We start from the raw sequence: 22,709 nt of genomic DNA, 5'->3' as shown, positions 1-22,709 counted from the left end.
CCTCCCCCCCTGCCCCCTTCCCTTCCTTCCTCCTCCCTTCCTCCTCCGTGTCCTGCTTCTTCCCTTCCTCCTCCGTGTCCTTCTTCTCCCCATTCCTTTCCCCTCTTCCCCCAGGCCCCCTTCCCCTGCCCTTCACCACCTCACTCCCAGGATGAGTCCAGCCTAGGGAGACCCCCTGTCCCACCCTGGACCTCACACTCACACTCGGATTCAACTCAGCATCACTCAGGGTACCACAAACGCACCAACTGCACACGAGCTCAGACATCCACCCAGCCCACACCCCTTCCACCACCACCCTAATTCCGTCGACAGCCCATCCTGACCCTCACCCTTTGCCCGAGGCCCCCCTGGCTACCCTGTGTGCTCCAGGCCGTTTCCTTGCTTGCAGCCTGGTCCCACCTCCAAGCCTCTGTTCCTGCTAAGTCCTCCACCTAGAGTCTTGAGGCCCTGGGCCAAGGCCTCTCCTAGGCAGGCCCCAAGACCCCCTCAAATCAAGCATAGCTGTGTCTGCTCACCACTCCATCACAGGCGTCACCACCAACCCCTCCCAGGGCCCGAAGAGGCCAGGCCTCCCTCGGGGGTCTGAGGGCCACTTACTCTTTGACAAAATTGTGGAGCTGCTGCCGCACAGACCTCTGGGCCTGGTCGAACAGGATCTGGGGGCCGAGGGAGGGAGGGAGGGAGGCGGTGTCAGGGTCTACTCCCCCACAGCTCCAGGGGCCAAGCCCCTGTCCCTCCAAGTGAGGACCAGGGAAAGCCCCGCCCAGCCCTGCCTGGGCCGCAGCTGGTTGTCCCCATGGAGCCAGCCTCCCAGGGTCCAGGGGAGTGGGTGTGGCCCCAGGCCTGGGTTGGTGCCCGGAGGCCCCAGCTGTGACCACCTGCCCATCTCCCCTACTGGCTCGCAGCCAGGCTAGAGACCAGAGCTCTCCCAGACGGGTCCCCCTCCTACGGCACCACCCCATGCCGACTTAGACACGGCAAGCACACACAGGCCGCTGGGTGACACCCACCGCCTCCCGGCCCTGGAGGCCACCTCAAACATAGCCAAGCCTACAGGAGAAAGGATCGGGTCAGAGCCCAGAGCTCTCAAGGGACCTGACCTAGGGAACAGGGGAGGGTGGCTGTCAGGAGCTGGACGGGCATCCCTAAGCGCAGATTTGGCCCAGAATCAGATGCCCCCATCACGGGAGGAGGGCTGGGCCCTAACTAGGAACAGACAGACAGACGGACTGGGGAGGATGAGCTATCCTGAGCTGGTTTATTTCTAAACTTCCCCTGCGGGGGTGGGGCTCCTTGTTTAGTCTGGGGCTCTGGTTCCCAAGCCAGGGTCTGACCACCCACATGGGCCTCGGGCCCTACTCTGTGTGTCCCTGCTAGGGGCCCTGAGGGGCTCGAGCCCCAGCCTGGGTCACAGTGAGGTTGGCAGTCATCCAGGGGCCCCGGGGTCAGCCAGGGAGGCACTTCTACGGCCTGGCCAGAACAACTGGGGGATCCCGGATGGGCCTCTGAGTATCCCCCACCCGAAGACCCCACTGGCCTCAGACCTGGGCTCTGTCGCCCCCTGCTCCCACCCCCAGAATCCAAGTACCTCCCCTTTGTCTGGCCCTAACCTGGGACACAGCAGAGCCCCTCAGGGACACCCCCCACCCCCGTAGACCGGAGGAACAGGAACGTGGCTTCCCAGCAGTGGCCAGCTCAGCTCCCCGTGAGCCAGCAGAGAGCAGTTCCAGGCTGGGCGGGGCCTGCGGGGAGCCGGTGGGGGGGCTGCCTGCATTGGAAGCCAGAGGGACGTGCCCTTGGCAGGCCCCCCCACTGCGGCCAGGGCTTACCATGTGGTAGTTGACCATCTCCTGGAGGCTGTCTCCAAACCTCTGCAGGCATTCCTGGGGGTGATGGGGGAGGGGAGACCTCAGCTCAGATGAGATGGCAGTGTTCCCAGGGGCGGCTGGCACCCTCGTCCCCAGGTCTTGGAGCTACGCGCCCCCGTGGCCCAGTGCAGATGCCCAGGGCTCCCAGTCAAGCAGCTGCCGGCTTGTGCCCACCCATCCAGAGGCCAGAGCTCAGCTGCCCCCTCACCGAGATGACGGCGTCGCCCTGGCACTGCTGGGACAGGTCTCGAACGCCACTCAGGAAGAGCCTGTTGGTGGTGACGTAGGCCTTGCCGGCCTCGATCATGCCACTGCACAGTTTGACCAGCTACGGGGGATGGAAGGGGCCACGTTCGCGCTGCCTCTCGGGGCAACGCTCACCTCCTCTAAGAAGCCAGGCCACAGAGATGGGCACCGCCCAGGGGCAGCCGGAATTCTGCTCAGGGCCCGTCTGCGCCTGGGACACAGCTGTGCCTGAGGAGCCAGCCCTCTCTCTCCCACTGCAGCCGGGAGGACGCTGAGGGGCTCCAGAGCAGGCCAGAGCAGGGGAACACAGGGCGGGAGTTGGGGGGCTGGCAAGATCAGCCAGCAGAGCTCAGGGATGCTGCCGCTGCTTTCTCCCTCTTCTCCTCCCCCAACCCTGTCCCTGGGAAGCACCCCACAGATGGTGGGGGGGCACACCAAGGCCTACCCCCACTTCATGGGAGACTCACACAGGCAAGCAGCATGGGCGCCCTGGGACAGGTACGGTAGGCCACAGTGGGAGAAACAGGGACAGCCCCAGGCCCTGTACACCGCACACAGAGGGAGCACGCCCCGCGCACACACGCACGCACACCCGCTCTCGCACACGCGTGTGTCTGTGCAGGAACAAGTCAGGGCCCGGTGCGGGGGCGGAGAGGCAGCCCGGGACCTTCACCTTGTCCAGTTTGCCTTCCATCTCCACCACGTCCGTCTCCACCTCGTCAATGGTAGCCCTGCAACGGGAACGAGGGTGGCTGCAGGCCCAGCCGCCAACGCAGGGCCCAAGGCTCAGGGCAGGCGGGGGCTTCTGTGCCCTGTGCCCCTCGCCTCCTTGGGACAACGTGCGGGCGGTAGGAAGGGACTGCTTAGCTTCCGGCTACCTGCTCCCCTCAGCCCACCCGCTGTCCCGTGCTCCCCAGACGTGCAGGAAACGGAAGCTGGGAAAGGCAGACACGCCCCTGGGCAGAGGGTGAGTCTGGACCCAGGCCCAGCTGACTCCAAAGCCACCCAGTGCCCACCACCACCCCAGGCAGGAAGGGGCCTGGCCAGCTGTAATGTCCCCATCTGGGGTCTGGCTGCTGCGGCCCCAGGGAGAAGTCAGACAAGCCCCCGGGGATAGAGGGAGGGGATGCCACTGGCTGGCCACTCTCCTAGCCCGGCCACTGCCCTTCTCCGAGGGCACCTCAGCCCCAGCATGGGCCCACGGACCCTGGGGCGGACCAGTCTCAGGGCCCATACGCAGCAGCCAGCTGCTCTCGCCAGTTCCAGCAGCAGCAGAACGGGTGCCCCCTGGCTCCTCCAACCTCAGAACACCAAACAGCACAGTTTGCCCAAAGGGAGCGGTGGGACAAGCTTCAGGGGAGCCCCCTCCCACCGCAGCAGCCTGACAATGGGGCTACCGCAGGGAGGGAAGAGTTAACGGATGACATCACCAGAGAAGCCGCAGACGGGAGAATCCCCGGAAGGCGAGGCAGATGGATCAGGCACGTGACCCCTCCCCTGCTCTGGGAACAGGAAATAGGGAAGGAGGGCCAGGATCCCAGCACCACCCACCCCACCGCCCCCCAACCCGATCAGCTGGTGAACTGGGCCCATCTGGCCTCCTGGGGATGAAGGGCGACAGGGCCCGGGCGCCAGGGGTGACAATGGGGCCCAGGAGTGAGAGGCAGGCCTCCAGGGACAGGTCTTGGGCCGGGGCAGGGCAGAGGCCAGGCCATCCAGGTATAGGGGCCCTCACTGCCCCCGTGGCCTGCAGGGGGCGCTGCGTTCCAGGGGTTCCCAGGCCTGGGAACCCGGTCAGGGTTCTGGTCAGGGACTGTCCCTCACGGGAGATATACCAATCTGCGGGCCCACAATTTGGAGCAGTTGGGAGGGAAGCAGGCGGCTCCAGCCAGGGACTGGACGTTCCCACCACTCTCCCCGACAGGACACAGGTTCCTTCCAGCAGGGCTAAGGGAACTCTGAGCTCCAGAGAAGGGATAGACCGCCCCCCCGGGAGCAGACACTGCTGGACCCCGGGCCACCCCAGCCCCCCCCCAACCCAGCACCTGCAGAGAGCTGCTATACTCGGGCAGGGAGGCCCCCCCCCACGAGGGTGGGGCTGCACCGGATGCTGATGAATGTGCTCACAGGGGCAAGGAGGGTGCTCTGCAGAGAGCCAAGAACCTGCACCCCATGGGGGAGCCCCAGCCTCCAAGGACCCAAGGCCTCCTCTCCCGCCCTCCCTCCAGGATTTCTTTAGCAGCTTGGATGACAAGGAGGAGGGTGAGGCAGGCTTCCCCACCAAAGCCATGACTCAGCGCCTGAAGCCCCACCCAGGGGAGGGGGCAACTCCTGGCCGGTCTGGAAGGGTCTGGACTCTCCCCCATGCACCCCAGGGCTGTGGGGCTCTCCCCAGGCCACTGGCATGCGGGCATGGTCCCTCTTCCCAGGGTTGGGGCCACCTGGCCCCACATCACTGAGCACAGCCCCCCCACCCCCGCCCAGCCCCACTGTGGCTCTCTCCAGGCCTGCCCCCAGGAAGTCCCAAGTTACCCTGCAGTGACAGGGTGAGGGTGAGGAGACAGTGGGACCCCAGGAGAACCTCAAACCCCTGTTGAATCTCAGCCCAACCCCAAAACCCACACAGTGTGGCTTCTGTGGCCCAAGAGTCATTCAGATGAATCTCCTCAGCCCCCAACCCCGGGCCCAGACGGGCACTTTCCTGGGGCAGCCCCTCCCGCCAGAGGAAGCGAGGGAAAACAGGCAGGCACACCCGTGGGCCACAGACAGACCAGGCTAGTATAGGAGAGAAGGCCTGGAGGTGAGTAGGGTGCTGATGCCCCCAATCTGACCACTCGGGAAGAAGGACCACGGGGCATCTGAGCAACGGGTCAAGGTGAGACCAGGGTGCATCAGTCAGGACCAAGGCCACAGCTGAGGCCCCGGCTACACCTCCCCCCCCAGCCTGGGTCCTGGAGGACAGTGGGCAGTGGTGCAAACCCAGGACTGTGGGTGCCGGAGCTGCTCACACCCCCTCCCTCAATCAGTCAGCAACAGCAGAGGGGACAATGCAGAGAATCACCCCCAAACCCTCTGCGCTGGGGCCCCTCCCTGGGCCAACCTCTGGCCCCTCATCCCTAGCCTCCCCAAGCCTTTGCTCCCCTGTGTGATGGTTGTGCAAGGTAAGGGGCGCAGAGCTAAGGGCACCAATGCTGAGGCTCCCCAGTGCGCACACACGCAGGTCTTCCTGCCGGCACACCCAAGACTCAGCAGGCACACACACGTATGAGCAACCACACATGTGCTCGTGTGCAACCAAACGTACCTGGACACAGTGACACAGGGTACACACAGACATGTGTGCCCACAGACAGGACACACACAGGTGCAAGCACACGTAGGCCTAGTGCCGGAATACACAGGAACAGACTAACGTGTGTTGTGTCCCAAAGCTCATGTGTGCGGGATAAACGCATAGCGCCAGTAGGTACCCACGAGAGCGTTAGAGAGGGACAGGCACACATGCACGCAGCAAGCGTATCAGCCGGGGGGTGCAGCCCACCCACACACTCACACCCAGGGTCTGCACCTCCGGGGGGTCCAGAGGAGCGGAGCTCCCACACATGCACCTGCCACACAGGAGGGGCTCTGGGTGCCCAGGGGTGAACATGCCCGCACTCCCGGAAGGGACCAAAGAGACCAACCCGGTGCTGGGTACAGTGCAGAACCCCTACCCAAAACTCCCACCCCTCCAGGCCCCTAGGTCACCCCTGCCAAGCAGCTGGCCTCAGGCTGAAAACGTGGCTCCCCTTGCCTGACCCCCGTGCACTTCTCCCTGGGACAGACGCCCCTCGCACCCAGACAACCCCGGCCAGAGCTGGACTGCAGGGCCAGGGGGCTCTCAGCCCCGTGCAGGTGGCCAGCACGAAGGTGCAGACACAAAGCTGGGGCGGACACTCCCACGGAGACGTGTCTATGCCGGCGGACACCCCACCCCCACGCGAACAACCTCCGCGCGAGGTGACCATCACAAGGGGCATCTTTTGTTCAAGGCCTTTGGGCCCCGGGCTGCGGGCTTTGTCCGAGGCGGGGTCCTCCAGCTCCCATCACCGGCTCCCGCGCCCGCCACAAAGGCAGCAACGACACCCCCCTCTCTGCGCCCACCCACGGCGGCCCCGGGCGCCCCGAGGGGGTGGCGACCCCCGCCGACCACAAAGGGCCGCGCCGCCTCCGGGGGCGCACCTGAAGCGCGGCGAGTCCTTGATGCACTCCTCGAACTCCACCGTCATGGCTGCGGCGGCGCGCGGCGCTCACTGGCACGAGGACCGCGGCGCTCCGAGCAGCATCCCCGGCCGGCCCGCTTGTCCGGCAGCCGGCCCGCCCGCGCCGCGCTCGGCGCCCGCCCGCCCCGGATTGAGGCCGCCGCGCCGCCGCCCCGCCCCGCCTGTCACCGCCGGGGAATGTCGCCAAAGTCCGCCGCCCGCGCGCGCCGCCGGCTGTCACGGCCGGGGAGCGTCGCCAATGTTCACCGCCCGCGCGCGCCTCCCGCTGTCACGGCCGGGGAGCGTCGCCAAACGCCTCTCCCTGCGGCTCGGCCACGCCTGGCTCCGGCCGGGACGCCCCGTCGTCCCGTCCTTTAGTTCCCAGGCCACCGCGGGCTGGGAAGGGAGTCGGACCCAGCTACAGCCGGACTGTCCGCGGGGCGCGGGGAGAGCGGGACTGCTCGCGCCCGCGGTGCGGCCGTCGCGCAACTCGGGGCATTTGCAAAAAACCGCTTCCGCGGGACGTGGGGACGGGCCCACTCCGGGGCAGTAGGGCGTGGGTGAGCGGGCGAGAGGACGGATGAATGAGTGCACGCCCACGGGAGCCCCTCCTGGACGCCGCGGTCAGAATCCGGCCCACGCGCTCTTCCGCGACTCTGCACTTTGCACCCACTCCCTTAGTTCGGCCCCGCCCCCCGCTCCCGCCCCTAGAGGCCAGAGGGCGGGTGAGGGCCGGACTGCCGAGGCGGACAAACGCTAAAGCGCAGGCGCGGGCGCGGACGCAGCCGGGGGCGTGGCCACACCGCCTCCCCGCGCGCGCACGCGCGAGCGCAGGGCACACGTGCGGCCCCGCGGAGCCTGGGCCCGCTGAGCCTGGCCGCGCTCCGCAGACTCCCGCCATGGGCCCTGCAGCAGGCTCGGGGACGGCGCGCTACCTCGTGTACTTCCAGTACTTGGGCACGGAATTTAAGTACGTCTTCCGGACCTCCCATCCGTGCCCGCGGCCCCGACGTGTATCCCGGCGCCCGACGTGGTGGTTGGGGGGGAGCTAAATTGAGGACCCGCACCTCGGGTCACCCGGCGGGACGCCCCGGGGAGGGAACAGACTTGGAGGGCCGCAGAGGGCGGGGCACGGCCCGAACTCCGGCCGCTGACCCGAGCCCGCCTCCGCCCGCAGCGGGGTCGCGGCCGTCAGGGGCTCCCAGCGCGCCGTCGGGGTCCAGAACTACCTGGAGGTGAGCTCTGCCGGCCGGCCGCCCGGAGTGGAAAGAGGGAGACCTGAGGGAGAGGCAGATGGGAGCCCCCGCGCTGCCCACCCCGCCGCAGGCTGCTCTGTCCCCGCAGGAGGCTGCAAAGCGGCTGAATTCGGTGGTGCCGGTCAAGTTCACTATCTCCAGCCGCACGGATGCCGGGGTCCACGCCTTGTGCAACGCGGCTCACCTGGACGTCCAGCGCCGCTCAGGCCAACACCCCTTCTCCCCGGAGGTTCTGGCAGAGGCTCTCAACGCCCACCTGAGGCACCCGGCCATACGGTGAGCACCCATCTGCTGTCTCCAGACTGGTCCACGGTGGGTGGAGGCCATAAGTCAGGAAGGACTTTCTGGGAGTGATAGAGATACCAAGGGGTCACTTGGGTGGGTGGCAGGATCCTTCTGGTGTATCTAATCTTGCTCCTACAGGGTACTGCAAGCTTTCCGAGTACCCAGTGACTTCCATGCCCGCCACGCAGCCACATCCAGGACCTACCTGTACCGTCTGGTCACTGGCTGCCACCGGCCTGACCACCTGTCAGTGTTTGAGCGAAACCGGTGCTGGGCACTGCAGGCAGAGTGAGTGTGGATGTGAGTGGGTGGGAGAAGGTGTCAGACCCACCTGGCTGGCTACTCCCTCCCAACCAGTCCCCTGGCTCCCTGCAGCTGCTTGGATGTGGACGCCATGCAGGAGGCTGCCCAGCACCTCCTGGGGACGCATGACTTCAGTGCCTTCCAGTCAGCTGGCAGCCCCGCCACGAGCTCAGTGCGCACACTGCGCCGAGCCTCTGTGGCCCCTGACGCAGGCAGCCCCTTCATCCTACCCCAGGAGAACAGGTAAGGAAGAACAGCCCGCACACTGGTCCGGGGCTGAGGGAGCTGGGTTTAGCATTCTCCCTGACAAGGATGGCATAGAGGCAGGGCACAGTGGGGGCTGGGGACCCCCTGCTAGTCCTCATGGAGGGACACTAGTCAGCTGAGTGGCATGGCCCCAACAACCATGAACCAGCAGCTGTGCCCTCCACTCCAGGGTGGGTTCCTGCCATGCTGGGGGGGGGGGGGGCAGAGAACAGAAAATGCTCTTTCTCCAAGGGCTCCCTGCCCTGCCCTGCCCTGCCCAGCGTTCGTTATCTCGTAGATGGATCTTGGCAGCTACTGAAAAGGCTTTGCTGAAGCAGCAGCACCAGACCAGTGGTTCCAGCCCTACCTGGTCGGGGGTTGTTTCCACTGCCCCCAGCACTGTCCCTGGGGCTTCTGGCCAGTTGTCAGCTATTGACTTCCAGAACCCTCCCGATGGGAGCCAACACTGAAGGGAGGAGGAACTTGCATATGGTCAGCTGAAGAGCACCTAGCCCGGGGCTTGGGTCTCCGCTAGATGAGCTGGCCGTGCTCACCTCCCTCAGATGGCCCAGGACTCCCACCTCAGCAGCACCTCCACCTGAGGGCCCTGTCCCCACTGCCAAGGCCCCCAGAAGGCTCTGCTGCCCCTCCCACTCACACTGTCCCTCCCAACAGCTTCACTTGAGGGTAGGGGGGTCAGTGGAAGCCCCCGGGGTGGAAGAGAGTGGGAGCCAATCTCCCCCAGATCCCTCCCGCTGGCCACCTCCTTGTCTGGGGCCACAGTGTGGACTCGGGCTGCCTGTATTTCTAGGTTGCAATTCTGGAACCTGGAGTTTGAGAGCCAGTCCTTCCTGTACAAGCAGGTGGGCTCTGCCCTGGGCCTCCTGGGGGCAGGGGTGGCCTGAGGGGCTGGGAGCCTGTGGCAGCCTTGGCTTTGGGTTGCAGGTGCGGAGAATGACAGCTGTGTTGGTGGCTGTGGGGCTGGGGACTTTGATGCCTGCTCAGGTGAAGGTGATCCTGGAAAGCCGGGACCCCCTGGGCAGGCACCAGGCACGTGTGGCCCCGGCCCATGGCTTATTCCTCAAGTCCGTGCTATACAGGAGCCTTGGTAAGGTGCCCGCATGCATCCCACTGACTGACCCCCTCCTGAGGCTGAGCGCTTGGTGGGGGCGGGGCTCTCGGTGACAGCACAGCTGTGCTGCAGCCCTCACGCATCCTGCAGGTGGGAATCCAGCCTCCGTTCAGCAGGAAAGCGAGGAAGCCCCAGGTCGGCCAAAGAATCCCCACCTGGAGACCGGCAGCCCCAAAGCAAGAGGCCTGGAGTGAGGTGCCTCCTTCCCCTGGAGCCCTGACCCGGGCCGTAGAACCGAGTTTCCAGTAGAGGGAAAGCAGGTTTCCTCAGGGAGGAAGGAGGGGCCTGAAAGGCAGGAGCTCCGCAGCCCAGATGAAGCTGTGGACTTAAGACCAGGCCCAGCCTCTGCAGAAAACCTCCTGCGCCCCGCAGGGCTTGCCGCACAGAAGCTGCAGACAACCCGCAGCTTCCACAGCTGAGGTCGGGGCGGCCAGGACGCGCAGCCCTGCTGCCGGACCCTGCCCAGCTCTGCATGCCACGTGAGCCTCCCGCCTCCCCTGGCCAGTGCCTGCCCGGCATCCCCGCCTTCTTGGGCACCCCGGGCTGCGACGGGTGAACTGCAGGCAAGAGGTCTGCGCATCAAGAAGGGCACAGCCACGCAGCCGCTGGTTCCGCTTTTACTGGAAACGAACACCTCAGGAGCGTCCCTCCACCCACTGGGGGTTCGGGAATAGAAATAAAGAATAGAAATCAAGTCCCCAGCCCGGTTTCTTTCCTCAGCCAAGAGCGGCCAGTTGGGCAGGCACAGGACACTGTGGTCTCGTCCTCACAGACAAGGGCCGTGAGCAGCCGGGGGCTCCGCGTCCAGGGACAGAGGGAAGAGCTGAGGCACAGACACAGCCCTAGAACGAAAGCCTAGGTCCCTCTGGTGACCCGCTGACCTCAGCTGGGGGCCTGGGGGAGGCCCTTCTTGAGCAGCGACGTGAGGTAACTGCCCAGCTCTTCGTCCTAGAGCCAGATGCAAGAGAAGACCGTCAGCACATCCTCCCTGAGCACACCTGGGGCTGCAAGCGGGGCCCCTGGGGCGCAGCCCTCACCTGGTAGGTCCAGGACACCAGCAGCACCTTGGTGCCTGGGTCCTCTGAGTGGGCAGCAGCCTGGATGAGGATGGACTCCACAGTCACGGACCCATCGGGAAGGTGCTGCACGCAGTGGTCCTTGAGGACGCTGCCGGGAGGCACAGTGAGACCCCCACCTCGTGCCCCACTTCTTCCCAACCCCAGAGCCAGGAGCGGGGTGCCCACCTCCTCAGGTGGCTGTAGACCCGCAGGGCCGTTTCCTGCTCCTTCCGAGGGTCGTGCAGGTGCACGCGGCAGGTGAAGCGCAGCTGGTGCTCAGCCAGACCAAGCTCCTTGAGGGCCTGCTCCGAGGACACGAGCCGGAAGTTCTGCGGGGCAAGGGCAGGTCAGGGGGGGCGGGGGCACCCCTCAGCCCTCCCCAGCACGTGCACACTCACGCTGTCCTTCATGATCAGGGTGCCGTGCAGGAGCCGGGGCTTTTTGGTGTCGGGAAGCAGCCCTGTGGAGAAAGCGGCAGGGATAGGAGCCGGCCACCCGCCGCGCCACGGCCCTGCCCCTGCCCGGTGTGCCCCGCCTTGCATACCCTGCGCCATCTCCCGCTTCAGCAGCCCCAGCGAGATGCCCACGGGGATGCTGGGGCTCGTGGGCAGCGTCACCGTCTCACCGTTGGCCGGCATGTAGCAGCTGACCCCTGGGCAAGAGGGGGAGCGGCAGAGAGCCTCATCCAGACCGTCCGGCCCTGCCTGTGCTGACCCCGGGGGTGGACCGTGCCCACTTCCCCTGTATCGGCCCACCCCACCCGTGCCTACGGAATTCCTGCTCAATCTTCTGCTTCAGGAACTCCATCTTCTTGGCTTCCCCGTGCACGAGCAGCACGCTCTCGGGCTCTGCCTGGCCCACCAGCTGCATGATGCCCTTGGCATCCGCGTGGGCGCTGAAGGACATGTACTCCACCTGCATCTTGACCTCCAGCTGTGGCGTCAGGACACACAGGCCATCGGCACAGGCAGCTGGCTCCAGGGGCTCCCCACCAACCCCAGAGGGGGCCCGTGCAGCCGCCGGGGAAGGGGGGACTCACCACCTGCCGCCCCTCCATCTCCAGCTTGCGCTGCCCGCTGAGGATCTTATGGCCCACAGTGCCTTGCACGCAGTAGCCAGGCATGATGACCTGCGGGGAGGGCGGCCAAGTCCTGCCTCGGGGCTTCCTCCCTGCCTATCTGAACCTGTACCCTTAATGGCCCCTTTCCTTTGCCAGTAGCTCCCTATCCCAGACCCCACTGCACCCGGGGGCGGGGGGGAGGGGTGCTCAGAGGGCTCCGCACAAGCCCACCCAGGCCCGAGTACCACATCAGCTCAGGACGCATCACTGCCTGATGCAACAGGCTGACCCAAAGCAAGAGTCTGAGCCACCGGGTGAGACACTGGGCCCAGGTTACTGAGCCCTGTCCTGACAACCAAGCGTCCCCAAGCCAAACACAGCCCCCGTTCCCCCACCTCTCTGCCCAACCTCACCAGCCAGCCCTCCTGGGAGGCGGACCTCTTACCATGTTCTTCTCATTCCCTGCCCACTTCCGGAAGATCTGCAGCGACTGGCCAGCATGCAGCATGCCTGGTGTGGCGAACACCACCTGTGGGGTGGGGAGAGGGGCCGGACAGTAGCCCGCCTGTCAAAGAACCAGCACTGGCCGTGGGCCCAGCTCCTCTGCCCTCAGAGCCTCCTGACCCTGCACCTGCCACAGGCCCCACCTTCTGACCCCCACCTTGTCTTTCCCCCAGCACAGTGCACCCCACTTCCTGAGAGAGACCTGCAGGCAAAGCCCCCTCACGTGTCCCAGACATGGAGGAGGTCCCATGTGTGGACAGTCAGCACATGCCCCAGCCCGGGGCAAGCATGACTCGGCTACAACAGGCACCAGCTAGACATCCCCAGCCCCTCCTGGCCAGGACCTCACCATCGGACCCGGGTTGTCAGCAAATGCTCGGTCGAAGGCTTTGATGTGCTTAAATTCAAACATGTTCCTCTGGACAAAGGTCTTACGGATCTTCTGGTTGGTCCAGGTTATGAAGAGCTTGTAGTAGTGGTTGGCCTTCTCCGTCAAGCCCGTGGAGAAGTAAATGGGGGCCTTTAGGTTCATGCGCTCCCTGTGGACGGTGCAGGGACCACAGTGGAGGAGGCTGCCATGGAAGGACCGGCCCACGTCACCCTTCACACCTTCAGCCTGGGCTGTGTCTGGCGGAAGAGCACCTCCCTGATGTCCCCCCACCTTGGCCCACTTCCTTCTATAAAATGCTGGTTCTGATGAAGGGGACCCAGAGCACATGGTACAGTGGGGGTGCCTGGTGTGGAAAAGCACAACACAGGCCTCCTGCCTTGGGCGGGCACCCGCACAGGTATCAGACACCCCAACCTGAGAGCTGCCAGGAATACAGCCTGTGTTCTGTCTAGAGCCGGACTGAGGACCCTCCCAGGCTGGACACAGGCACCCCATGAATGCCCACTTAGGCCAGGGGTCCCAGAACCCAGTCTGGCCGCACCTACCAGAAGGTCTCCAGCAGGATGCACAGCTCCTGCGCGCGGCCCAGGGCAAACACAGGGATCAGCACCTGCAGGGGGAGGGCAGGGAGGGCTCAGGCCGGAGTCCCTGGCAGCGCTGCCCACCCGAGTTAAGCCCACATCTGACCATAGTTGGCAGGCAGCTTTGCCCCAGGGCTACCTTCTCAGGGAGCAAATGCTCTACAGACCGGCCCTGCTGGGAGCCCAGACGGTCAGAGGCTGTGTCCACTGAGAGCTCACAGCCAGGCACCCCTGAGAGCCAGAGGCCCTTTGCGAACTACAGGCAAGGCCCCCACATTCTGCCAGAGAGTCCTGGCCAGTCCCGGTCTGGGATCTGAGGTGACAGGTGAATAAACACCCCACTCGTCTTCAGATAAGTTTTTCTTCTTAATGCTGAGCAAGTCTCCCTCCCCGCATGCCCAGAACCCACAGCACTCGTCTCCTGACACGCCAGACGTGGCCTAAGGACTGTGCAGCACGGTCAGGGCGGGCACATGGCCCAGAGACCTGCCTGGCACCTGGCCTGCACCAGCTACCTTCCCGCCACGTTCCACGGCTTCGTGGACTTTCTTCAGAAAGTCTCGCTCCCGGCAGCGCTTGGAGTCCCGGATGGTCGTGGCGTATGTCGATTCTGTGATGAGCAGGTTGGGGCGGCATTTGTCAATCCAGGCAGCTCTATAACAGAGGTGGGCGTGGCCGGAGGTGGACAATCCACGTGGCTAGGAGCAACACAATGGACCCCAGCCACGGCTTCCCTGGACCCACGGGCAAGCAGCACGCTGGGGGAGACAGGAGGAAGAGACTCCGCCGGGCACAGAGGACGTGTGGCAGAAACCAACGCACGGACTGCCCAAGCCCCCAGCACATCCACAAGCCTCACTGTACTCCTGAGAGTCCCCACGGGACGGAACAAACACATCCGCTTACTCACCCCAAATGCCGGTCCGGGGTCATATTATAATCACCCTGGCAAAGAATGCGGTAGTGAAACAGGTGTCCCCTCTCCCCAGCCAAGCAGTAGCCACTGTCCCCTACGTGCTTCCACTGACCGTGTAGACCACAGACTCTGAGCCCACTTTGATCTGGAACATGGCTGCCCCCAGCACGTGGCCTGCATAGTAGGCCTTGATTTCAAGTTCGTCGTCCACCTACAGAGGAGAGGACTCAAGTCAGGTCTTCAGGGTACGCTGGGCAGGTGGTCAGTTGAAGAGGACGGCAGAGGGGCCAAGGAGGTGGACACTGGGGAGGGCGGGAAAGGAGAACGCGGATCCTTTCACCATTTCCTGTTCTCACACAACGTCCAGTTCTCAGCCAACAGCTACAACAGCTACAAGGGAGGAGCTGACACCACAGAGAACAAGAGAAGCGGACTCAGGACTCCCAGAGTTTTCAGACCCAGAGTTTGAGGGCTAAAATTAACATGTTCAGGAAAATAAAAGATAAAATTAAGAACATTGACCAAAAAACTAGAAATTATTTTTAAAAGCAGAAATTCTAAAACCAGAGGCGCCTGGGTGGCTCAATGGGTGAAGCCTCTGCCTTCGGCTCAGGTCATGATCCTGGGGTCCTGGGATAGAATCCCGCGTCGGGCTCTGCTCAGCGGGGAGCCTGCTCCCCTCCCCCCCCTCTGCCTGCCTGTCTACTTGTGACCTCTATCAAATAAATAAATAAAATCTTAAAAAAAAAAAGGAAATTCTAAAACCAGAAACTATAATTACCTAAATAAAGAACTGAATGATGAATTTAACAGCATGTTATATATAACTGAAGAGTATTAATGCACTAAAATATACAGAAAGGACTATCTAGCACAAAGCACAGAAAGAAATACGCATGAGGGAAGTCTGGAGTGAGGCGGCCGAACATTCTGGAATCCGGGGCCCTGGGCTGGAGGACAGTGGCAGGAGCAGCCCTGGAAGAACCTGGTGAAAGACCGCAGGCCGCAGAGCCGAGAGGCTTCGCACCCGGACAGGTTCCCAAGAACAGCATACGGGTCCGTCCCGGCACACCCACCCGAGAAAAGAGCATAATCCTACAAGCAGCCTAAGATTAAAGATTGTCTTTCAAACAGTGAGTAGCGAGACATACTCAAAGTACTGAGAAGAAGTAACCGCCACACTAGAATTTCACATGTACGAGAAAAGTTCTTCAGGAAGGAGGGCGAAGCAGACCCACCTACTGACGGACCCACACTGCTTTTCTTCAGGAACAAGGTGAATTATCTCAAACAGGAAGTGAAGAACACAGGCAGCAGAGAGGGTAAACAGAGATGACACCCAGCAAACCCGACTTTATCAGTGTTAGTAATGGCATCCTGCCAGGTTCCACATATACTGAACACATTAAAATAAGGGCAGATAATAGCCTAAATCAGGGAAGGGATCTAAGACATGGCGTCTGGGTGGCTCAGTCTGCCGTCGGCCCAGGTCATGATCCCTGGGTCCTGGGATCGAGCCCCGCATCGGGCTCCCCGCTCAGCAGGAAGCCTGTTTCTCCCTCTCCCACTCCCTCTGCTTGTGTTCCGTCTCTCACTGTGTCTCTCTGTCAAATAAATAAATAAATCTTCTTAAAAAAATGTTCTAAGACCTTTGCATTACCTACAGGCAAAACCTCCAAACACCTTAGATTTTTGTTGTCATGGATGCATTTTGTAAACTCTACCACTATGAGAATTACAAAAGTATAAAATTACTAGCCAAATAAAAGGGAGAAACAGAGGGGTGCCTGGGTGACTCAGTTGGTTAAACATCTGCCTCCCAGGCACCTGGGTGGCTCAGAGGGTTAAAGCCTCTGCCTTCGGCTCAGGTCATGATCCCAGGGTCCTGGGATCGAGCCCTGCATCGGGCTCTCTGCTCGGCGGGGAGCCTGCCTCCCCCTCTCTCTCTGCCTACTTGTGATCTCTGTCTGTCAAATAAATAAATAAATCTTATAAAAAAAAGTTCTTGCAAAGTTGCAATTCTGAAAATTAAAAACAAACAAACAAAAAAACATCTGCGTCCGGATCAGGTCAGGATGCTGAGGAACTGAGATGGAACCCGCTCCGGAGGGGAGGCTGCCACTCCCTCTCCCTCTGCCCCTCCCCCCCATTTGTGCTCGCTCTCGCTCGTTTGCTCACTCTCTCTAAATAAATAAACCCTTAAAAAGAAGAAAAACAGAAAGTTTAAAAAACCAATCCAAAGCAAGCAATAAGAGAAAGAAAACACAGAACAGACAGGACAAGCGGGAAGCAGACAGTAAGCGCTAAACTCAAAGTCTTCTTACTAAACGCAGGGTCCAAATGCTCCATCTGGCAAGCTATCGGGAAAAGATTAACACCAACAAACCGTCTTCTGCGCTGGCCCACGGCACCGGCGGGATGGGCACAAGCCCGGTCTCCGTACGGCCAGGAAGCTCCGCAGCCACCGATGAGCTCAGAAGCGCCATGATAAACAGTATGAGAAAACCCGGTCGGGAACAGCCCTGGGGGCCGACCCTTGTGGAGACACTTCCCATGCAAAGGGAACTGTGCTGGAAGAAGTAGGACTTAGAGCCAAATAGTCGCATTCTGCCACCAGAAGTGCGTCAGGGTCCAGCTGACCAAGAGCGGCAAAAACAACCCCAGGGCGGCCGTCTGCCGGCTGTCAAGGAAAAGGACGAAGCTGTAGGTGCTGGATTTGGTCACAAAGGTCATGCTATCACGGACATTTTTCTTTAAAGATTTTATTTATTTTATTACATATTTGACAGAGAGAGAGAGGCAGGCAGAGAGAGGGGGAAGCAGGCTCCCAGCCGAGCAGAGAGCCCGAGGTAGGGCCCGATCCCAGGCCCCTGAGACCATGACCTGAGCCGAAGGCAGAGGCTTCACCCACTGAGCCACTCAGGTGCCCGTCAGTGACATTTCTGATTGTCAAAATACCCAACGTCTCTCTTCCGCCTTATACAAAGGCAGAAGGGAAAACCCAGATCCTAAGTTTGATGGTGAAAATGCGACAGTAATAAATTTTCATATGCCAAAACACCCACAAAAAACAAGCAAACAAACAAATTACATGCCACTTAAAAGAGCTACATTTAAAACACGATGCAGGGGGCGCCTGGGCGGCTCAGTGGGTGAAGCCTCTGCCTTCAGCTCAGGTCATGATCCCAGGGTCCCGGGACCGAGCCCCGCATGAGGCTCTCTGCTCGGCGGGGAGCCTGCTTCCCCCTCTCTCCCTGCCTGCCTCTCTGCCTACCTGTGATCTCTGTCTGTCAAATAAATAAATAACACCTTTAAAAAAAAATAAAACACAATGCAGTCAAGTTGGAAGTAAAACAACGGAAAAAGACATACCATGGCAACAGTCGAAGATGGGAAAGGTGAGGGTGGTGTGGTATTACCAGAACACAGACTTTAAGGTTAAAAGTGCCATTGAAGATAAACACACATTGTGCCGACAAGAAGTCCAACCAGAAATATCTGAAAATGCACAGATACCTACTAACAAGCAAAACCTACTGACTCTAAGGAGAAACAGACCCACAATCTCGGTGATACATTTCACCCAATTTGATTGCATTTGTCTGCTTAAAACCCTTCACTTCCTTGCTGACCCACACACAACAGTTACTGAGGCAAAACCCAAACCCCACAGCCCAGTACTGGCTGCCATTCAGGGCTTGCCCACTCAAAGTCCAGTCTCTGCCCCCCACCGCCCCGGCCAGCACACCTTCTCGGACGCAGTCAGGCACAGAGCTGGGAGAGAAGCAGAGGTCCCACATGCTTGATGGGCGCTTGGCACGCTGCCCTGTGTGTCCCCGAATCTGGGCTGGGACCCAGATTCTGGGGCAGGACCACATGCGCTTGCCCACTGCTGCCTCCTGGCGGACAGTACCCGACACAGTGAGATGGCGTCTGTGAGGACCCTGACCTGGACCGTCTGGTGGAGGCGGACGGCTACCACCTTCTTCATACAGTCTTTGATCATCTGGGAGGTGAAGAAGTTGGCCTCGCCCTTCTTGTCCACGGCGATCTTGCGGTAGTCCTCCAGCAGGATGGGGCAGATGGCCTGGGTGGGGTGGGTCATGTAGATGGGCCCATCGTAGCCCACCATCTCGCTGAAGTAGGGGAGTGCCCCACAGTGGTCCAGGTGGAAATGGCTGCGGGTGCAACACAGGTCAGCCCAGGGCCGCCGCTCCCCAATCGAGCCTGCCCCCTCCCCAGGCCTCCGCACCGGCCTCTTCACTCATTCGTGCGCTGACTCCCTAGCACGCATCAGAGACCGTCCCCAGCACCACAGAGTGACAAAAACTACTACCTTCCTGGAACTTGGAATCTGAATGTCCAATAAATCAGCGGGCATTGAAGAGAGAATGCCCAGGTCAGACAGACACATGTTCTATGGAGTAACGACAAGCAGCTAAGAAGGGGACAGGGCATCGGACAGTTAGCCTCTCTGGCAAATGGGCAGGAAGACCCCACGGCACGTGAACCACAGCAAGGCGGCACCGGGGCAGAGGGAAGGGAATGCTGCGTGTCCACGAATGGAGCAGACCCGGGGTGGGGATGGCCTCCCTGCCGGGGGCCGGTTGCCCAAGCACAGCCCCATCTTCCTGGGGCAGCTGGGGCTTAGGGCTCTCATCCGTGACACTCGGGCAGAGCCAATAGGCACACACGGCACAGGGTGCCCCTTGCTCCACCATGCCGACCAAAGCCCACCAACGAGCAACCGTGGACACTGAGGTCTCAGGCAAACCATCCAGAGCCAGGGAGGGGCAGCCCTGGGGGGTGCCACACAGAAAACCTAGAGCAGAACCCGGGCCTGTGACACCCCACAGCCTGCAGCCTTCCCAGGCCCCGAGTGGCTCTCCTGGGCTCCCGAGCCCTCAAGGTGGGGCCAGGTGCAAACCCACACAACACTAACAGCCGACCGGTGCCCACCTGATGATCACACAGTCCAGGAAGTCAGTCAGCCGGCCATTGCGGGTGATGTAGGAAAAGTCAGGGAAGCGCCTCTGGCAAGCCAAGAGAAAGGGTCAGAACACAGTTGCCCTGGGTCTGCCAGCACTCCAGAGAGCGGCTCCCAGGAGTGGGGAACGAGGGCAGAGGCTGAGCCTGGCCAGCCACAGCATGACCACTGACTGCTCACAGCCTCCAAGCACACAGGGAGGGAACAAACTGCCAGAACCGATCACCCAGCCAGAAGGCCTGCATGGGGGCCACTGGGCTGCCCCGAAACTCCGCAGGAGCCCAAGAGACCCTGCTCTGGCACAAACCAAGCCTTCCACACGGGGCACCCCATCTGTCAAGTGATGGTGGGGAGCCTGCCAGGGAATGCAGTGACCCCAGGCCCACCCACCTCCTGCCACTGCCCACCTTCCCAGAGTCCCTACTCCGAGGCTCTGAAGCCTGGGGCGCTGCTGAGAACAGCAACAAGGAGCTGAATGAGGTCCCTCCGGGCTGCCTTCCCTCAGGACTCACGTCATCATTGAAGCCCATGTGCATTCCGCAGTCCAGCATGACGTTCTTGCCTGCGATGGAGACCAGGACACAGCTCCGGCCCACATCCTGGCCAGCCCCTGGAAACCAAGATGGGATGGGCTGCTGCCACGCCCACAGCCCTCTCCCTGCAGCGGCAACCAACGGCCCCGCCCCAAGAACGAGGTCCAGCCACCTGCCTCACAACCCCACTGGGAACTCTGGGTGGGTCCCTGACCCTGCAGAACCCTCAGTGGCCTAGGAAAGCCCCGTGGCTGCTGTGCTGATGACGTGTGAGGCGAGCAGCAGCACCACCGTCTCTACACTCAGGCCAGGGAAATGTGCAGGTTGGGGCAAAATGCCAAGGCTGCCAAGGGAGTTCCAGACCGATGCCCTCCCCCACCACACCTCCAGCCTCAGGCCCTGCCACCACCACCCAGGTCAGACGGAACAAGACCCCCACTTCTTGAGGGGGCAGCCCACCTGCTGTGGCTGACAGGAACCTTCAAAGGCCGGGGCTGTGTAGCGGGTGCTGCTGCACTGTGGTCCTGGCACTTAACAGGGGTAAGACGGCGCCCCACAGGGCATCACTGCCCCTCTCGAAAACTCAACTGGGGGCACACCTGGGCTATGGAGCCCTCTCCCCCAGGACCTACTCCCAGAAGACATCAAGCACCTCCAGGTGTTGTCCTGCAGAGGGACACCTGTGTGGCTTTAGCCTAGCCATGGGGAGACCTGGCCCGAGCCGTCCAGCAATGACCAGTTACAGTGGCCACAATGCAGATGGCTCACCACCACACCCCCGCAGGGCACCCAGAGCCCAGAACTTAACCTGAGTCCTATCCACGTTCCTGACTTCAAGCCCTACCCATCTGCCCCAGCCCCAGCAGGCCACATTCCAGCCACCTCCGGTAGCCATTTGTCACCTCCTCTGGGGTCTGGAGACCCAAGAAGAAAGGCACACAGCCTTGCAGGGCCTGATGATAGCAAACGACCCGCTTTCCATCTTGATCCTACAACCTTCTGTCTGCCAGCCAGAGTCAGCGCCTTCTGTTAGCGCCACACACATTAAGGTGGCCCAGAGCAGGACCCAGACTGGTCCTTGAGAAGCTTCAGTCACCCGTGACAACAGTAGGTGACCCCAGCCAAGAGCTTCATCTGCACGCTTCAGGCCGCCAAGCCAAAGGCCTGGAGATCTCTCATAAGCCTGCTCCTGCCCCAGCAGGACAACGTCAGGGTCTCAGCTGTCTGCTCCCTGCTGCACCTTTAGCCCTAGAGCTGTGCCCAGTGCAGAGGCCCTCCAGACATTTGTGATTGGGTAAGGGGAGGGCTGCCCCTCTTTACAGAGGATGTGAAGGCACAGAAGTCATGGGATCACCCCACGGACACATGAATCCTAAGCATGGGGCCAGGAATGGTTTTCTGGACTCCAGAGCTCAGTTCTTAGGCACTGGACTCTACTCCCAACAGGAACCACAACCATCCCAGGGAGCAAGGAGAGTGGCCCAAACAGGGCCGCAGATGTGGGGAACAGAGTCTAGAGCACACACAAAGAGGCAGGACTCAGAAGAAAACAAAGATGACTTCATGTCTGAGGAGTTTATGTTTCAGGGAAAGGAGACAATGACCATGTAGATAAGACACACACTGAGTCCATCAGGTAGAGTGTAGGCCCTGGAGAAGATTAAGGTAGGGGAAGGGACACAGAAACTTCCAGACCCACACCAGGGGAAGTCCTCCCTAAAATGACTTCTGAGCAGGGTGGAGAGGGACAGCCAGGAGATGGGAGGGGCGGCCGTGCAAAGCCTGTGGGGCAGGAGTGACCCAGGCCTCTCTGCACCTGGCCCACATGACCAGCGAGCCAGGAGGCAGAAGCTGGCAGAGGAAGACAAAAGAGAAGGAGTTCTGCTTTGACCGTGCTATGGCCTTGGGAGCAGGTGCAGACGCGGGTAAGAGAAGCAGCAGAAAGAACTGTTGGAAGAGAGTGAGTGGTGAGAAGGCCAAATCGTGAAGGAGCACTCGGGAAAGCACGATCGGAGGAGGCCCCTGGAGGGGCGCCAAAGGCAGGGGAGTGTGGGGTCCCAGCAGCCAGAGGGGAACTCGTGCCAAAAGCTACGAGAGGCTCTTGAGGGAGGGATCTGTCCGGCACCGTGGGGCAGGGACGTTCAACAGCTCAGTGTCCCCACGCGGGGCCGGGGGTGCTGCATGATGACGAACTCACAGCATGAGGACGCATGCAGAGCTGTGCGGAGCACCTGCACAGGAAAACGCTCCCCACGCATGTCCCGGTGCAGGAGGCAGGGTCCAGGGCAGCACAGAGCACGAGTGCGGGAAGAATGCCCAGAGAGCTCCAGAGGGCTGGCCTCCAGAACGCAACCCGATAACCCCCGTTGTTCCTGGGGCCCTGGGCTCTCAGGGACCTTCCCCACTTCGGTGCTCTGCACTCCTTGGGCTTTTATACCTTTTACAAAACACAAACCTTCCTTAGAAACAAAACCAACGCCGCCGCAGAGCCCCAGTGAGACATGGCTGAACGGCGCGTGGACGGCGGGACTGGGTAAACGGGAAGCCGCAGGTACCGGGTGCGAGACCGATGCAGGAGGGCAGCGAGGGCGCCCTCAGGCATCCGTGCACGTGGACGGAAGCCGGCGCGGCGAGGACGCAGGCCGGGGCTCTCGGGCTCGGCGTCCGGCGGGCGGACCCACCCTCCTCTCACGGCGAGAAGAGCTGGGGACGCCGCAGCACCGCAGCGGCCGACCCCCGAGCCGACCCTCAGGAGGCGGAGCCGGCCCGAGACCTCCGCGGACGGCAGCCGCGGGTCGGCGACCCCGGCCAGCCCTCGGCGCCCCCGCGGCTCGTCCCCGGACCGCCGCCCGCCCCGCGCCCGCGAGGCCGGCCGAGCGCGCCTCACTCACCCAGGGGGGTGACCCTGATCTCGGGCATGCCGCCGGGCGCGCTCCCACGCCCCGTAGTCTCTGCCCCCACCGAGCCGGCAGAGCCACCGCGGCCGCACGACACCCCAGACCCGAGACTCTGGCGCGCCGTACCCCGACCCGCGGCGACGTACCGCGCAGGCGCAGCCCCAACGGCGCCCGCTTCCGGTGCGCCCGCCGGAAACGCCGG

General features: G+C 62.1%; 3 protein-coding genes across 9 annotated transcripts in view; 1 reads left to right on the top strand and 2 right to left on the bottom strand.

Annotated features, from left to right (window-relative positions):
- Nucleotides 1–6,473, bottom strand: part of ACAP3 (ArfGAP with coiled-coil, ankyrin repeat and PH domains 3) — a 14,610-nt gene extending 8,137 nt beyond the window's left edge. The window contains exons 1-5 of the mRNA XM_080801759.1: nucleotides 6,339–6,473; nucleotides 2,791–2,848; nucleotides 2,080–2,199; nucleotides 1,833–1,886; nucleotides 600–659 (exon numbers count right to left, since the gene is read on the bottom strand). Coding sequence (XP_080657885.1) covers nucleotides 600–659; nucleotides 1,833–1,886; nucleotides 2,080–2,199; nucleotides 2,791–2,848; nucleotides 6,339–6,385 — 339 coding nt within the window. The 5' untranslated portion in view covers nucleotides 6,386–6,473. The remainder of the gene's footprint in view (nucleotides 1–599; nucleotides 660–1,832; nucleotides 1,887–2,079; nucleotides 2,200–2,790; nucleotides 2,849–6,338) is intronic.
- Nucleotides 6,474–7,106: 633 nt separating this feature from the next.
- PUSL1 (pseudouridine synthase like 1) lies at nucleotides 7,107–10,280 on the top strand. Of its 5 annotated transcripts, none has more exons than XM_080800822.1 (8): nucleotides 7,107–7,328; nucleotides 7,536–7,593; nucleotides 7,703–7,890; nucleotides 8,038–8,187; nucleotides 8,275–8,445; nucleotides 9,260–9,311; nucleotides 9,394–9,556; nucleotides 9,671–10,280. In XM_080800822.1, the coding sequence occupies exons 1-8, from the start codon at nucleotides 7,258–7,260 to the stop codon at nucleotides 9,772–9,774; spliced, it is 957 nt and encodes a 318-aa protein (XP_080656948.1). In that variant the 5' UTR covers nucleotides 7,107–7,257; the 3' UTR covers nucleotides 9,775–10,280. The 5 variants fall into 5 exon arrangements, 3 of the variants coding, with proteins under 3 accessions (XP_080656948.1, XP_080656949.1, XP_080656950.1); XR_013966682.1 differs by lacking the exon at nucleotides 9,394–9,556 and adding an exon at nucleotides 8,747–8,940 and having other exon boundaries at nucleotides 7,210–7,328; nucleotides 9,671–10,254; XR_013966683.1 differs by lacking the exon at nucleotides 9,671–10,280 and adding an exon at nucleotides 8,747–8,940 and having other exon boundaries at nucleotides 7,210–7,328.
- Nucleotides 10,155–22,685, bottom strand: INTS11 (integrator complex subunit 11). Of its 3 annotated transcripts, none has more exons than XM_080800821.1 (17): nucleotides 22,654–22,685; nucleotides 19,590–19,687; nucleotides 19,050–19,123; nucleotides 18,040–18,268; nucleotides 14,203–14,301; nucleotides 14,085–14,119; nucleotides 13,690–13,828; nucleotides 13,139–13,203; nucleotides 12,552–12,741; nucleotides 12,144–12,227; nucleotides 11,678–11,767; nucleotides 11,409–11,571; nucleotides 11,183–11,290; nucleotides 11,037–11,098; nucleotides 10,825–10,967; nucleotides 10,618–10,747; nucleotides 10,155–10,528 (listed from the first exon to the last, which is right to left on the bottom strand). In XM_080800821.1, exons 2-17 carry the CDS (start codon nucleotides 19,626–19,628, stop codon nucleotides 10,463–10,465), a joined length of 1,716 nt encoding a protein of 571 aa, XP_080656947.1. In that variant the 5' UTR covers nucleotides 19,629–19,687; nucleotides 22,654–22,685; the 3' UTR covers nucleotides 10,155–10,462. The 3 variants fall into 3 exon arrangements, with proteins under 3 accessions (XP_080656947.1, XP_080656945.1, XP_080656946.1); XM_080800819.1 differs by having other exon boundaries at nucleotides 22,502–22,658; XM_080800820.1 differs by having other exon boundaries at nucleotides 10,825–10,940; nucleotides 22,502–22,658.
- Nucleotides 22,686–22,709: the final 24 nt, after the last annotated feature.

Source organism: Martes martes, assembly GCF_963455335.1.
Source record: "Martes martes genome assembly, chromosome: 4".
In the NCBI taxonomy this organism is placed as follows: Eukaryota; Metazoa; Chordata; class Mammalia; order Carnivora; family Mustelidae; genus Martes; species Martes martes.
Note: the sequence above shows the minus strand (reverse complement) of the source record. Positions and strands in the feature narration are given on the sequence as shown.

Coding starts and splice junctions, on each gene's coding strand:
- PUSL1 (XM_080800822.1), top strand. CDS start 7,258: ATGGGCCCTGCAGCAGGCTCGGGGACGGCGCGCTACCTCGTGTACTTC. Junction 8,446..9,259: donor ATCCTACCCCAGGAGAACAG/GTAAGGAAGAAC, acceptor CTGTATTTCTAG/GTTGCAATTCTGGAACCTGG. Junction 9,557..9,670: donor CGTGCTATACAGGAGCCTTG/GTAAGGTGCCCG, acceptor CGCATCCTGCAG/GTGGGAATCCAGCCTCCGTT.
- INTS11 (XM_080800819.1), bottom strand. CDS start 22,529: ATGCCCGAGATCAGGGTCACCCCCCTGG. Junction 14,120..14,202: donor CAGAGTCTGTGGTCTACACG/GTCAGTGGAAGC, acceptor ATTCTTTGCCAG/GGTGATTATAATATGACCCC. Junction 12,742..13,138: donor ATCCTGCTGGAGACCTTCTG/GTAGGTGCGGCC, acceptor CACCGTCCACAG/GGAGCGCATGAACCTAAAGG.